Genomic DNA, 15,588 nt, shown 5'->3' on the forward strand with positions numbered 1-15,588 from the left:
AGACAGGTCTAATTTATAGAATCAGAATCCATTGGTGGTTAGTCAGATGTGGACATCATGTCTGTTTAACATCCAAACAGAACCTTCAACACTATTATCCATGTGAAGTTATAATTTTAATTTATTCTTATTTAGTTAGGAACATGACTTAGCTCCACAAACAACATTTCCTCAAGTATCCTTCCACCAACTAGGGACATTATACGTAATTTATATCATTCTCCTAAAGTCTCAAGTCCCATGTAATCAATTATTCTGGATAGACTTCATTCTGGTGAGGTTTTTTTGTTTTGGGGTTGTTGTTTTTTTTTAAGGAATTTATGCTTTTTGTATGTTCAGCTGTCTGTTTAGGAAAGCTGGTGTTTTTCAGGAAACTTAGTATTGGAAGATTCCAATATTTTCTGTCTTCATAAATCTTGCAGGCTGTATTGTTGTTCTTTGGGGGGGATGAGGTTTGGTTCTGGTTTTGCTTTTATCTAGTTTTTGCTTCTTATTAAATTAAGGAGCAGAGTAAGTTAAACCTAACAAATCTGTTCCTCAGTCTTAACTCTTTTCTCTGAGAGCTGGCTAGGAGACTTTTTTGTGTCTTTTATAAATCTCTCAGTCTTAGCAAGAGATGCTGTAGGAAAAGTTTTAAGTTGTAAGCCTTAAGGCCTGAGCACCAGTTGACTTGCATTTAACTGTGTTTAGAGTGCTCTTACCAAGGGCAGGGTGCTGGTCAAAACTTCTTTGTTGAACTAGATTGCTTTCTTTCTTTATTTCTTACTGCTTCTGTTGCTCTTAAAACAAGCATGATAATAATGTAATGACCTGACAGTTCATCTCTAGTGAGAATTCACAGGACATATTTTAAAAGAAGAGAAGTAGAAGGAAAGAGAAAATGCCAAACTACCTTTCTTCCTAGTCATTGTATTCCAGAAATGGGACTCAGTGGATCCTTTGGTCAGATTTCAGTTCCATGTGAACTTCTTTTTTCTCCCTTTACTTTTCATCTAATGAAAGATGCTTTCACACATAGTGATGGGAGTGGCCAAATGGTGTGTTTGGGAGAAGGATGTTTGAGGAGGAACCTGGAGTATATGGGTGGTGTTTCTATTAGGACAGCATCTTCTAGATGGTTACATTGACTGGAACATAAAATATATATGTGTGGAAAGGGCAGGCAGAAATAATAAAGACTGATCTCAAATTCCAAGTGATCTTGGTACAGTCATTTATAATGGTAGTTAGATTTAAGAATATGTCAGACTTTGTTGTGTGTGCTTGTGTGCTAACACTTTCACGGGGGGAATGATGCAGGAAGTGTGCATGGTCCTTTGGCAGGTGGTGACTGAATTCAGTAAGCTGTGGTCACAGTCCTGTACCAAGGGCTGCAGATGTTCGAGTGCTGGGCTGGTGAAGTACACTTGGCCACATGATGTTATATTAAATTTCTTCCATAGTTACTTTAGAAAGTAACATATTGTATATGGGCTAACTGAACTCCTAACACTTCATTGTTCCTGTCACTGTTGCCACAAATGCTCTGCTCATACATATTTTACCCCATTTCTGATGGGATTCTATTTGTAGTAATGATAATAACTACTATTTATTGAACACTTCTTTTGTGTCAGGCACTATTCTAAGTTCTATACATATTAGTTCATTTAATCCTGACAGCAACCCTGTGAGGATAGGAGCTACTTTTATCACCATTTTATAGATAAGGAGATTGAGGCTAACTAAGTTCACACAACTAGCAGAGATTTGAACCTGGCAGTCTAACTACAGAGCTTGTGCATTTAATTTTGTTGTTTGTTTACTTAAAATTTTTTCTTTATATTTAATTTTTAATGCCATGTTACCTCCATGTTTTTGTGATTAATGCATATGTTCTATAGACTAAGGCCCCACATAAAGACAATTAAAGCTGAAATTATGACCTCTGAGAAATTGTTGACTGTTTGTCAGTGCTTTAATGAAAGACCAAAAATAATTTGGGGTTCGAGTTCACCAATGTATTTTTTCAAATGGTGAATTATTCAATAGGTCTCTATTTCCCACCTGTTGGGATCTTTATTTTGAGGTTTTTATCTTCTGCTGTGTCTTGTCCATATCCTACTTTCCCAAGTTGAGTACAGAGGGATTTTTTTCTTTCAGTCAATTGAAAAACAATAAATATTGCTTTTTAAAACCTGTTGCTTTTAATGTAATTGCTTAAATTTTGCCTTTGATACTTACTGATAAGACATGTATAGTTGGTTACATCATATGTGTTTAACTTATGCACTTAATCAGAAGAAGAGAGAAACAATAACAATTTAAGTAATGTGGGCAACTGCATCTTCCCTGGAGCATGCGCCCTGAAGTGATTGGGCAGTGTGGGCATGAATCCCAGTATCCGCTTACCTGGTTTTAGTTACCGTGTGCCACTCACTGAGTGTTTCACTCTGCTGGGTATGGTTATTTTTGATACAACATGTTCCTTAAAAACAAGCCAACAACTGCAGGAAAAAAAAAAAAAGGAAGCAGTTCCACGGCTTCCAAGAAAGACTGGCTGTGCCACACTTGCTGAAAGAGAATGTGTTGGTCTCTAATAGGTTTTCCCAGGGTAATTTCAACATTTCTGTCTTAGGTATTTATGTTAGAACTAACTCCCTTGTAAGCTGTGACTTCTCTGTATTGAATGTCTGCTCGATGCCAGGCACTGTGATAGGTGCTAAAAAGATGAAAACTTAGTTTTGGCCTTCAAATAATTTACAGTTTGATAGCTCATAGACAGGGAAGGGCCATTGTAGGTAATGGAGAGGAAGAGAAGAGTATCATAAAATTAAACAGGCAGATGCTTATAAATTGCTATGTGATATAAAATAGTTTATTTTGGATATCATGTTAACTTTAAACTTACTGATTGCTTTTTTTCTTTTTAACATTGTTGTATGTATGGAAATGACTTGCTAAATCCCATAGGGGTTGAAAGAACTATAAGCGAGAGTTGCTGTCCTGAAAAATCTCATATATCTTTATGTAGTTCTCAGGTATGCTAATCTTGACAGTGTTCACCTGAATATCATGCCATTTTAATTGTACCTGTCTTTACATCATACCTGTTACCTTTTAGGTTTCTGTATATGCTGTCCCAGAAAAGATTGGTCAAGTTCACCATGCCTTGGAAACAACTGTGAAGCTTCTTGAGTTTTATCAAAACTACTTTGAAATTCAATACCCACTAAAGAAACTGGGTAAGAATCAAACAGTGCCTGTGATTTTCATTATCATTATAACCTAGATTTATGTTGCAAATGTTTTTTTCGGAAGAACTTTTGCCGAAGTTACTTTAAAGGAAAACCAAGAAACACTGTTAATTGTTTGCCTTCAAAATGGTTTGTATTTGTTAAGATTATTTAGATTCCATGGATGTATCTGAAAGTGGAGCTTAAAACACTTAGAAGTTTATGGGACTATTTCAGAGGTGCTGTGTAAGTGGGGATTTGCTTAGGGCTTAGTCTGGAGTTTGACTAGTTCTAATTTTCTAAGAAATTCCTAATTCAAATAATAATAGGAGTAATGAGAGCTCAGGAAAGCAAGAGCGTTTCGGTGCTGTTCAACATGGAGCTGGTTTTAGCTAGAAGAACGTTGGCCCTGCATCTTGTCCTCCTTGCTCTGGGAACTTCTTCACTGTGAAGGAATTAGGTATCTTCTCTTGCTCAGGGACGGAGCAACAGTGACTCTACAGGGGGTTGGTCAGGTCTTCCTCAGCTGACAGGTAGGTGAGGAGCATACAGGGCTAGGAAGGTTCATTTCCTTAGGAGTATAAATGAATTCACTGCCTTCTGATTCAGTGATAGACCAATGGGTAAAATATTTTGATTTAATTAGGGAGTGCCTTAGATGGGGTAAAGTTGATAACTTCTTTCTTGTTATGTCCAGATTTGGTGGCTATTCCTGACTTTGAAGCAGGAGCAATGGAAAATTGGGGTTTGCTCACCTTCCGAGAAGAGACACTTCTGTATGATAATAATACTTCTTCAGTGGTGGATAAAAAACTGGTTACTAAAATCATCGCTCATGAGCTGGCCCATCAGGTATCAGCAACCAAGGCTGTTATATCTCACACCTGTGGTCTGTTTCATATCCTAGAGTTTTAGAATACATTTAGATGCTAATAATAATTCAGCTTTTTTTTATAGTATTGCCTTCTTTCATAATAATATGATGCTTTTCAAACAAACTTAATTTTCAGATAAAAATGCTATTTAATGTTTTGTATAGGGTTTTACAGTTTATAAAGCATTTTCACCTCCATTATCTCTCTTACTTTTCATAACTTGGTGGGGAAGAAACCTTTTCCCTGAGTTGTACTCTTCTTCTTACAACTCTTGGACTGTAGTTGTCAGGATTAGATTTATTGTTTTGTCTCCTGCTAAAACTGGGTTCTTAGTTAATTCGGGAGAGGGAAGGTACTCTGTATGACATAGAGAAAAAGAAAGAAAATTATATGAGTACGTGAACTTCCCTCTTTCTTCCCCAACACCTTGTCTCTCTTGTGCCCTCGATGAGGTGTTTATCAGGGTAGGGTATGGTATGGGGGTGTTGTGATGGTGGGAGCATGTGGAGGAAGAGTGGGACATGCTCTGGCAGTGGACAGCCTACCTCAGACAGAGTCTGTAGCCCGCCCTGCAGCCCTCGTGAGGGCTTCATGACATGCTGGCATATGAAGCATATGCTTATTTACTGTTACAGTTTTAGGCAGGTAGACAAGTTGTTTTGGGGGGGATCTGCTCTAGGTCTGTTATTTCTGGGTCCGGCCATCACCCCTGGGGGAGTGTGTCTCATTTACTTCTTTAGGACTTACAAGTCATCTTCCTCTGAAACAGGTTTTAAGATAATATCTTTGAAAAATATGCTTTTGTAATTCTCAAAGTTGTTTTGTTTCAGTACCTAGTAACCCTGTCATTTTGCTGATGGTTCAAGACAAGCCCTTGGCCACACTGACTAAGTTGCACACCCTTTATTTCACTCTTTATTACCACTCTTTATTTCAGGGATTTTGAGATGCATTTTTTTTTAAGGGAGTCTCGTATCGTTTTTTTTCCTTCTTCTTACCACCTCATGGAAAAAGCCATTTAAAGTTCTTTCTGATTTCATTTATTTGTATGCATGCCAAATTTCTTACGGAATGTTATTTGAATTCTGTTTTGAATCATATAAATACTGCCCTCAACTTGGGTGACTGAGGAGAAACCTGCAGTCCAGGCTCTGTGACTATAGGAACATCCCTCACATAGAAATTTATTTTTTAGTTGTCATGATGATTGTAAATACAATGGAAAATAATATTACTAACTTGACATTAGAAAGTAGAATTTCATTATCTAGGAAATCTTACTTTTAATGAGGTGACTCCTTTTTGTTTACCTAGTATATAATGTGTGTTAAATTGATAAATATGCTAATTGTCTTTCTCGCCTGTTTCATTTAAGGTAAAATGTTAAATTTTTTATTTTACTTTTAAAGTGAATTTATACAATTTATGCAATTCTACTTTTAAAGTAAATTGATATTACAAATATCATTTATTTGCAAGTCTTTAATTTGAATATAGTTTGTGTTAACTGTAATAAGTACATTTTTCAGTAATTGTAATCTGGTTATAGGTGATTAATCTGACAATTCAATTATTAGAAAATTCTTGAGAGTGTAAAGTTGGTTAGTAGTTTGTTTTTTCCCACAGTGGTTTGGTAATCTGGTAACAATGCAGTGGTGGAACGATGTATGGCTAAATGAAGGTTTTGCTACTTTCATGGAGTATTTCTCTTTGGAAAAAATATTCGGAGAGCTCTCCAGTGTAAGTACACTATTTGTTAGGCCTACTATGAATGCCAGAGGGAAAAATAGCCAAATCATATTCAACATGTATTTTCCATTCATTTGGAGTAATGAAAATGTTTCTAGAAAGATATGATAAAATTGACCCTTGTTATTGATCTCTATACTTGAGATTTGACAGTGAAAATTGTGCTTTTATTTACTGATGTATTTCAGAAAGCTGAAATTTTGTGAAATTATTTTACACTTTGTCATTAAGGTGAACATTTTAAATTGCTTTGCTACATTTTATTTTAATAGATGTGGCCCTTCTGCTTGAAGGAATTTAGATAGAGTTGAAAAGCCTCTTTTTGCAAAACAAAACTTTTTATCCTATGTATAAAGAGAAAAAAAATAAGACATTTTGTAGCAATGCTGTCTCTCTGTTATCACTGTGATCATTCTTACAACAGTGATACATAAGTTGATACAGACAAATAATTTGCTCTTTTTAGGTACAAACCATATTTTGTGCCCTTTGCAAAGACATGGAACACCATTCTGTTACAGGGAGCATGATAATATTGTTACTATGTTCTTAGACTCTCTGGAGATGTTTCTTATCATTAGAGATATTTTGACACACTAGGTCATATATGACAGATATTGCCAAATAATTCAAGCAGTAGGTGGAAAAGTATAAAGACCCCTTTCAACTCTAAAGTTCTGTGACTTTCTATTAAACTTCCTGAATATATGATCCAAGATTGCTTCAAAAAAGGAATACTCTCTGTAATGGCCTATGTGGGAAAAGAATTAAAAAAAAAAAAAAAAGAGTGGATATATGTATATGTGTAACTGATTCACTTTACTATACACCTGAAACTAATACAGTATTGTAAATCAACTATACTCCATTAAAAATCAAAAAAAAAGAGAGTACTGTTAGAGCTTTCAATTTGAAATTTTTATGTAGGGCCTGTTCAAAAATTTCAGGTGGTAAAATGAACTCATTTTAAGCTAGAATATTAATAAGCAAAGTATTCTAAATCTGTGTATGCTACTTAATTAAGCAAGGAGATATACAGTTTCACCACTTGGTGGTGCCCAGAATGTTAAAAAACTTCTAATATACATTCTAGAGGAGCTCATCTACTGAGCTCTCAGACTTCTTGCTGTTTAAGAGTTATATTTTACTTCGAATGAACCTTAGTTAAGGGAAATGTATATTATCTTAACAGAAAAGCTGGATTATGTATGAGAAATCAGCTTAAGGAACAGTTCCTGTTTTTTTTATTTCAGATTTTATTTTACAAATATACACTAGCCATTTTTAAATATTCATTTTGAATATCTGGATTTAGCATTTGGTTGCTTTAGTAATAAATTCTCAGCTTATACTGTTGTTTAGGAAACACTGTTTTCCATGGGGCCAGGAGGTTATAATTCTACTTTCAAATTTAAGGAATATGCATAAATGTCACATTCTTCTTACATTTTCAAAAGCTTATTTCTGACGTTTAGTGAAGCTAGTTAATTTTTTATAATGACCTTAAACAGTAATTAGTCTAATTCATATAAATAATTACTATACTTGCCTCTGTCTTTAATACATGGTTTCTTAATCTGTTTTATTTTTTGCTAGTATGAAGATTTCTTAGATGCTCGATTTAAAACCCTGAAGAAAGATTCCTTGAATTCATCTCATCCAATATCATCATTATCTGTTCAGTCTTCAGAACAGATTGAAGAAATGTTTGATTCTCTTTCCTATTTTAAGGTATTGCTATACACAAAAAGTACCTGGAGTAGGTTACAAATTAATTTCATATGTGAGCAAGCTGCTTGATTTAGATTATTTTAAAGATTAAATAGGTGTTATTTTCAGGTACCTTGTTAAACTTTAAGATGTTTGCTTCTATTTAAATCTTGGTCTTAACTTTATATGGGTTTTTTTTTCTTTCTCTGTCTCTTGTTTTAAGTTCTCTAACTAGTATTTTGGGTAGTTAACCAGAACTTATAGTAATGTATTTTTTGAAGTCGGATCACTGTCCAGATTTGCAGGTAGAATATGTCCAGGGAAGGTTCTAAGCCCTTGGCTGTGTTATTCAGGATTGAGGTGTGTTCCAAAGTCAGAATTGCCAAAACAAGTAAGTAAAAGGAGATTTTTAAGAATTGAAGATTTGTTGTAGAATTAGAAACATAGACTCCAGGTTTGAGGGTGAAGCAAAAACAGAAACAGAGAAACCTGATTAGGATCATCGTAAGAGAACAGGATAGGGATATCAGTGCCACTCACATTTGTGTAGGGAGGGAGGGCTAAATGTTATAGCTTGTTGACCTCCTTAGTCTGGCTATCAGATTAAGATCAATAAATTGAATTCTTGTCCTGGACAGAGAGGAATATACACAGATACGTATGAGTTCATGTCATCAAGAAACTCAAAGTTTAGGTGGTAAGTACTTGTGAAGCAGTAAGAGGTAGTACGTGCTAATTGAAAGGAACAGAGCATTTTTGCCTGGGATTATGGAGAGAAATTTTTTGGAGGAAAATGGAAATTGAGATGAATTAAATAATAGGAAGAATATAGGTAAAGAGGAATGGGAACAATAGAATAGGGCGAGAGTGGGATGATGAGGTCTGCAAAGAAAAAGGAATACTAATGGGCAGGGAAATTTTGTTTAGGTATCAAATGTTTGCAGTGGAAGCCACATGTAGAGTAGGGGAAAGATGAGAAAGGTAGGTTGGGGCTCAGTTGTAGAAGATCCTGAATGCCATCAGGAATCTGGACTTTTTCTGTAATCAGTGGGAAGCTTTAGAAGATTTTTCAATAGAGGAATGGCTTGATCAAGTGACTGTTTAGGAAAATTAATTTGTTTCAGTTTATAAAGTAGATTTAAGTGGAGAGAGACCTAAAATCAGGAAATTGCTGCTGAAGTACAAGCATGAAATGGTAAAAGTTTAAAATTAGAAGTGGTAGTGAGAGTAGAAGGGAAATGATGGATGTGAAAAAACCCTGAGTGTAGGGAAGTACTTAAAGGACTTAGCGACGGGGTAAAGCAGGTAAAGAAGGAGGCAGAGGGCTTCCCTGGTGGCGCAGTGGTTGGGAGTCTGCCTGCCATTGCAGGGGCCGCGGGTTCGTGCCCCGGTCTGAGAGGATCCCACGTGCTGTGGAGTGGCTGGGCCCGTGAGCCATGGCCGCTGGGCCTGGGTGTCTGGAGCCTGTGCTCCGCGGCGGGAGAGGCCGCAGCAGTGAGAGGAGGTTCAAGCCTGACTGGCAGGGAGAATGGTAGTACTGTTAATAAATGAGGAAATCAGGAGTTCAATTAGCTATATTAAATGTATTCCAATTAGAGCTACTGCTATGTGTTGTGATTTTTAAAGCCCATACTGGACCTGCCAATAAAGAAAATTTTACGACCTGCAATTCTTTTCTTATATAGAACAGTTATTTCAGGATCTCTTGCTACAGAGCTCTTCCAAACCCAGAATTCAGTGTCTTCTGAGCATGTTTTCTCCACAGCATACCTTATCCCTGTCAGCATGGGAACTACTTATTTCAGAATTGGGAATCTGGCAAATATCCCACATAACAGAGAAAAATAGGACACTGGGTAATTTACCATTATTGTGTGCAAGAAATAGTAAGTGTCACTAGGGAAATGTGTTTGACAGACATGTTCTATTTGATCTTCATGATCTGCAAGCCTAATTCTGATGTGGGTTGCCTTGTGAGGATTCAGTCATTTAGCAAATCTTACAGGTACCAACCATCTACCTAACATTGTCCTAGGTGCTGGGGATACATCAGGAAATAAGGCGACCTATGTCACTTTTACCATGGAGCTTCTATTTCAGGGGTCAGAGATAGGCACAGACACAATACAAATGAATAAATAAATAGATATTTTGTTTGGTGATTAGTGCTAACATGAAAATAAAGCGTGGTAAGGGAAATGAGAATGACAAAGGAAATGCTATTTTATATAAGATGGTTGGGGAAGACCACTGATAAGGTGATATTTGAATACCATCTGGAGGATGTGAGGGAACAAGGCATGTGGACTTCTGGGGGAAAAATGTTGCAGGCAGAGGAAATAACCAGTGCATAGGGCTTGTGTGCAGAAATGAGTTAACTTAGTAGGCCTGAGACTGCTATCATTAGAAAGGCGTAATTGTAAGGCTGGCTCTTGGCTGGTATCTGGCAACTTGGATTTGGGGAGAGTTTCCACCATTCCCTGATAGGAATGATTCACTGTGCCCACACTGTTTGTACAGACAATGTGGTTTATGCTAAACATCTGTTTTCCTTCTGGGCGTCTGGAGTTTTGGTACTTGCTAGGCAGAGGACACTTCCATGACTAGCCCCCAATAAAAATCCCAGGTACTGAGTCTCTGATGAACTTCCCTGATAGACAACATTTTATACATGTTGTCACAACTTGTTCCTGGGAGAATTAAGTGCATCCTGTCTTACTCCACTGCAGAGGACTCCTGGAAGCTTGTACTTGTTCACCCCATGTACTTTTTCCCTTAGCTGATTTAGCTTCATGTCATTTCACTGTAATAAATCATAGTGGTGAATATGACTACTGAGTCCTGTGAGTCCTCCTAACACGTCATCATACCTGGGACTTGTCTTGGGGACCCACACAGCTTGAGATGAAGATTGGTTGGCAGGTTCAAGCACCAGCAAGGAGCCAACGTGTCTGGAGTGGAATAAACACAGGGGAAAGTAGTAGATGAAGTGAGAAGGATTATAAGGGGCCACATCATTGTAGATCATCTTATTGGACATAGTAAGGACCTTGATTTTTTGCAAAGTAGAATGAAAAGCCATTTGATGAGGGAACTACCATAGTATGATTTTTTTTTTTTAAATCAGCCTTCAACATCATATGGAATCAAGATGACTAGTTGGGAGGTTGTTGTAATAGACCAGTGGCAAGATATTGGTGGCATGGACAAGGGTGATAGTACTGAAAGTAATGAGCAATGGTTGTTTTTAGAATATATGGTAAACGTTAATCCAGTAGAATTTACTAATGGATTAGATGTGGAATTAAGAGAGGAGTCAAGGATGACTTTAAGATTTTTGCCTGAACAGTTGGAAAAATGGAGTTGTTATTTGCTGAAATGAGAAGATTATTGGAAGAGTAGATTTGGGGCAAGAAGAAAAAAAAGTTCAATTTTTGAGTAAGTTTGAGGTACGTAAGTGGAGATAATAGGCATGTAGTTGGATATGAGTCTGGAATTGAGGGGAAGTCTGGTTAGATATATAAATTTGCAGGTCATTTAAAACCCCTGGCATTGAGAAGATCATCTAGGAAGAAATTTAGAGAAGAAAAGAAGTCTGAAGATTAAATGCCAGGGACACCAAAATTTAGTCCTTGAGAAAATAAGGAGGATCCTACAAAAGAGACAGAAAGGGATGGTTAGTTAGGGGAGGAATCAAGAGTGGTATGCCAAGGCCAAGTGCAGAAAGACTTTCAAGGAGGAGTGGGTGATCACTCATATCAAATGCTACTAGTAGGTTGATAAAGGTGAGCCTGAGAATTGACATTGGTTTGACACCATGAGATTCACCAGTGACCTTGATAAAACCACTTTCAGTGGAGTGATGGTCAGAAGATGGCTCAAGAGAAAATGGAAACAGAGCAAATGGAGGTGGCAAATGCAGACAACTCTTTTGAGGAGTTTACTTCAAAGGAGGAACAAGAAATAGGGTGATAATTGGAGGAGGCACAGGGTTAAGGAAAGGAAGGGGATCTTATTTGTTTAAACTGAGGACTGATACATAGTTTTTGTTAATGGAATATTACAGTAGAGGGAGAAAGTTAATGATGCAGGAGAGAACAGGATCTATTGAGAACAAGAATGAGCATTTAGAGGACATGCCCAGAAAGGGAGAGACAGCACATCCAGAGGAGAACCTCTGGAGTGTGGAGTTCCAGTGTTTGGAATTCTGGAGGCTGAAAGTCCAAAATCAAGGTGCTGGCCAATTTGGTTCTTAGTGAGAGTTCTCTTCCTGGATTGTAGACAGCTGTCTTCTTGCTGTGTCCTCACATGCCGTGTGGCTGACAGGGTCTTGGTGTTCTGGTGTGGTGTCAGGCCTGAGCTTCTGAGGTGGGAGAAGGGAGTTCAGGACATTGGACCACCAGAGACATCCCAGCCCCATGTAATATCAATAGGTGAGAGTTCTCCCAGAGATCTCTGTCTCAACACTAAGACCCAGCCCCACCCAACTGTCAGCGGACTCCAGTGCTGGACGCCCCATGCCAAACAACTAGCAAGACAGGAACACAACCCCACCCATTAGCAGAAAGGCTGCCTAAAATCATACTAAGTTCACAACACCCCAGAACACACCACCAGACACAACCCTGCCCACCAGAAAGACAAGATCCAGCCCCACCCACCAGAACACAGGCACCAGTCCTCACCACGAGGAACCTTACACAAGCCACTGAACCAACCTCACCCACTGGGGGCAGACACTAAAAACAACAGGAACTACAAACCTGCAGCCTACAAAAAGGAGACCCCAAACACAGTAAGTTAAACGAAATGAGAACACAGAGAAATATGCAGCAGATGAAGGAGCAAGGTAAAAACCCACCAGACCTAACAAATGAAGAGGAAATAGGCAGTCTACCTGAAAAAGAATTCAGAGTAATGATAGTTAAAGATGAGCCAAAATCTTGGAAATAGAATGGAGAAAATACAAGAAATGTTTAACAAGGACCTAGAAGAATGAAAGAGAAAACACGATGATGAACAACAAAAAAAATTAAAAATTCTCTAGAAGGAATCAAGAGCAGAATAGTTGAGGCAGAATACCGGATAAGTGACCTGGAAGATAAAATAGGGGGAATTACTACCACAGAGCAGAATAAAGAAAAAAGAATGAAAAGAATTGAGGACAGTCTCAGAGACCTCTGGGACAACAGTAAATGCACTAACATTTGACTTACAGGGGTCCTGGGAGAAGAACAGAAAAAGAAAGAGTCTGAGAAAATATTTAAAGAGATTATAGTTGAAAACTTCCCTAAGATGAGAAAGGAAATAATCAAGTCCAGGAAAGGCAGAGTCCCATACAGGATAAATCCAAGGAGAAACATGCCAAGAAACATATTACTCAATCTATCACTAAATACACTAAATACAAAGAAAAAATATTAAAAGCAGCAAGGGAAAAGCAACAAATTACATACAAGGGAATGCCCATAAGGTTAACAGCTGACCTTTCAGCAGAAACTCTGCAAGCCAGAAGGGAGTGGCAGGACATATTTAAAGTGATGAAACCAAAGCAATCTACAGATTCAGTGCAATCCCTATCAAACTACCAATGGCATTTTTCACAGAACTAGCGCAAACAGTTTCACAATTTGTATGGAAACACAGAAGACCCAAAATAGCCAAAGCAACTTGAGAACAAAGAATGGAGCTGGAGGAATCAGGCTCCCTGACTTCAGACAATACTACAAAGCTACAGTAATCAAGACAGTATGGTACTGGCAAGCACCCAACATAGGAGCACCTCAATACATAAGGCAAATGCTAACAGCCATAAAAGGGGAAATCGACAGTAACACAGTCATAGTAGGGGACTTTAACACCCTGCTTGCACCAATGGACAGATCATCCAAAATGAAAATAAATAAGGAAACAAGCTTTAAATGACTCATTAAACAAGATGGACTTAATTGATATTTATAGGACATTCCATCCAAAAACAACAGAATACACTTTCTTCTCAAGTGCTCATGGAACATTCTCCAGGATAGATCATATCTTGGGTCACAAATCAAGCCTTGGTAAATTTAAGAAAACTGAAATCGTATCAAGTATCTTTTCCGACCACAACACTATGAGACTAGATATCTATTACAGGAAAAAAGCTGTAAAAAAACACAAACACATGGCGGCTAAACAATACACTACTAAAAAACCAAGAGATCACTGAAGGAATCAAAGAGGAAATCAAAAAATACCTGGAAAAAATGACAATCAAAACACAACAACCCAAAACCTATGGGATGCAGCACAAGCAATTCTAAGAGGGAAGTTTATAGCAATAAAATCCTACCTCAAGAAACAAGAAAAATCTCAAGTAAACAACCTAACCTTACACCTAAAGCAATTAGAGAAAGAAGAACAAAGAAAACCCAAAGTTAGCAGAAGGAAAGAAATCATAAAGATCAGATCAGAAATACATGAAAAAGAAATGAAGGAAACAATTGCAAAGATCAATAAAACTGAAAGCTGGTTCTCTGAGAATATAAAATTGACAAACCATTAGCCAGACTCATCAAGAAAAAAAGGGAGAAGACGGAAATCAACAGAATTAGAAATGGAAAAGGGGAAGTAACAGCTGACACTGCAGAAATACAAAGGATCATGAGAGTTTACTACAAGCAACTCTATCACAATAAAATGGACAACCTGAAAGAAATGGACAAATTCTTAGAAAAGCACAACCTTCCAAGACTGAACCAGGAAGAAATAGAAAATATAAACAGACCAGTCACAAGCACTGAAATTCAAACTGTGATTAAAAATCTTCCAACAAAGGAAAGGCCAGGACCAGATGGCTTCACAGGTGAATTCTATCAAACATTTAGAGAAGAGCTAACACCTATGTTCTCAAACTGTTCCAAAATAAAGCAGAGGGAAGAACACTCCCAACCTCATTCTACGAGACCACTATCACCCTGATACCAAAACCAGACAAAGATGTCACAAAGAAAGAAAACTACAGGCCAATATCACTGACGAACATAGATGCAAAAATCCTCAACAAAATACTAGCAAACAGAATCCAACAGCACATTAAAAGGATCATACACCATGATCAGGTGGGGTTTATCCCAGGAATGCAAGGTTTCTTCAGTATATGCAAATCAATCAATGTGATAAATCATATTAACAAACTGAAGGAGAAACCATATGATCATCTCAATAGATGCAGAAAAAGCTTTTGACAGTATTCAACACACATTTATGATAAAACCCCTCTAGAAGTAGGCATAGAGGGAACTTACCTCAACATAATAAAGGCCATATATGACAGACCCACAGCCAACATTGTTCTCAATGGTGAAAAACTCAAACCATTTCCACTAAGATCAGGAACAAGACAACGTTGCCCACTTTCACCACTGTTATTCAACATAGTTTTGGAAGTTTTAGCCACATCAATCAGAGAAGAAAAAGAAATAAAAGGAATCCAAATCGCAAAAGAAGTAAAACTGTCACTGTTTGCAGATGACATGATACTATACATAGAGAATCCTAAAGATGCTACCAGAAAACTACTAGAGCTAATCAATGAATTTGGTAGAGTTGCAGGATACAAAATTAATGCACATAAATTTCTTGCATTCCTATACACTAATGATGAAGTATCTGAAAGAGAAATTAAGCAAACACTCCCATTTACCATTGCAACCAAAAAATAAAATACCTAGGAATAAACCAACCTAAGGAGACAAAAGACCTGTATGCAGAAAATCCAGAGTGAAGTAAGTCAGAAAGAAAGAAACAAATACCGTATGCTAACACATATATATGGAATCTTAGGGGGGAAAAAAATGGTTCTGAGGAAGCTGGGGCAGGACAGGAATAAAGGCACAGACGTAGAGAATGGACTTGAGGACATGCGGAGCGGAAAGGGTAAGCTGGGACGATGTGAGAGAGTAGCATTGACATATATACACTACCAAATGTAAAATAGATAGCTAGTGGGAAGCAGCTGCTTAGCACGGGGAGATCAGCTTGGTGCTGTGTGACCACCT

At 37.5% G+C, this 15,588-nt stretch overlaps 1 protein-coding gene across 1 annotated transcript in view; it reads left to right on the forward strand.

Annotated features, from left to right (window-relative positions):
• The window catches only part of LNPEP (leucyl and cystinyl aminopeptidase), a 97,061-nt gene that overhangs the window by 52,257 nt on the left and 29,216 nt on the right, over positions 1-15,588 (forward strand). The window contains exons 5-8 of the mRNA XM_024737663.1: positions 3,104-3,224; positions 3,913-4,067; positions 5,717-5,830; positions 7,436-7,570. Coding sequence (XP_024593431.1) covers positions 3,104-3,224; positions 3,913-4,067; positions 5,717-5,830; positions 7,436-7,570 — 525 coding nt within the window. The remainder of the gene's footprint in view (positions 1-3,103; positions 3,225-3,912; positions 4,068-5,716; positions 5,831-7,435; positions 7,571-15,588) is intronic.

The sequence above is a fragment of the Neophocaena asiaeorientalis genome, unplaced genomic scaffold (genome assembly GCF_003031525.2).
Source record: "Neophocaena asiaeorientalis asiaeorientalis breed wild unplaced genomic scaffold, Neophocaena_asiaeorientalis_V1.1 scaffold573, whole genome shotgun sequence".
Classification (NCBI taxonomy): domain Eukaryota; kingdom Metazoa; phylum Chordata; class Mammalia; order Artiodactyla; family Phocoenidae; genus Neophocaena; species Neophocaena asiaeorientalis.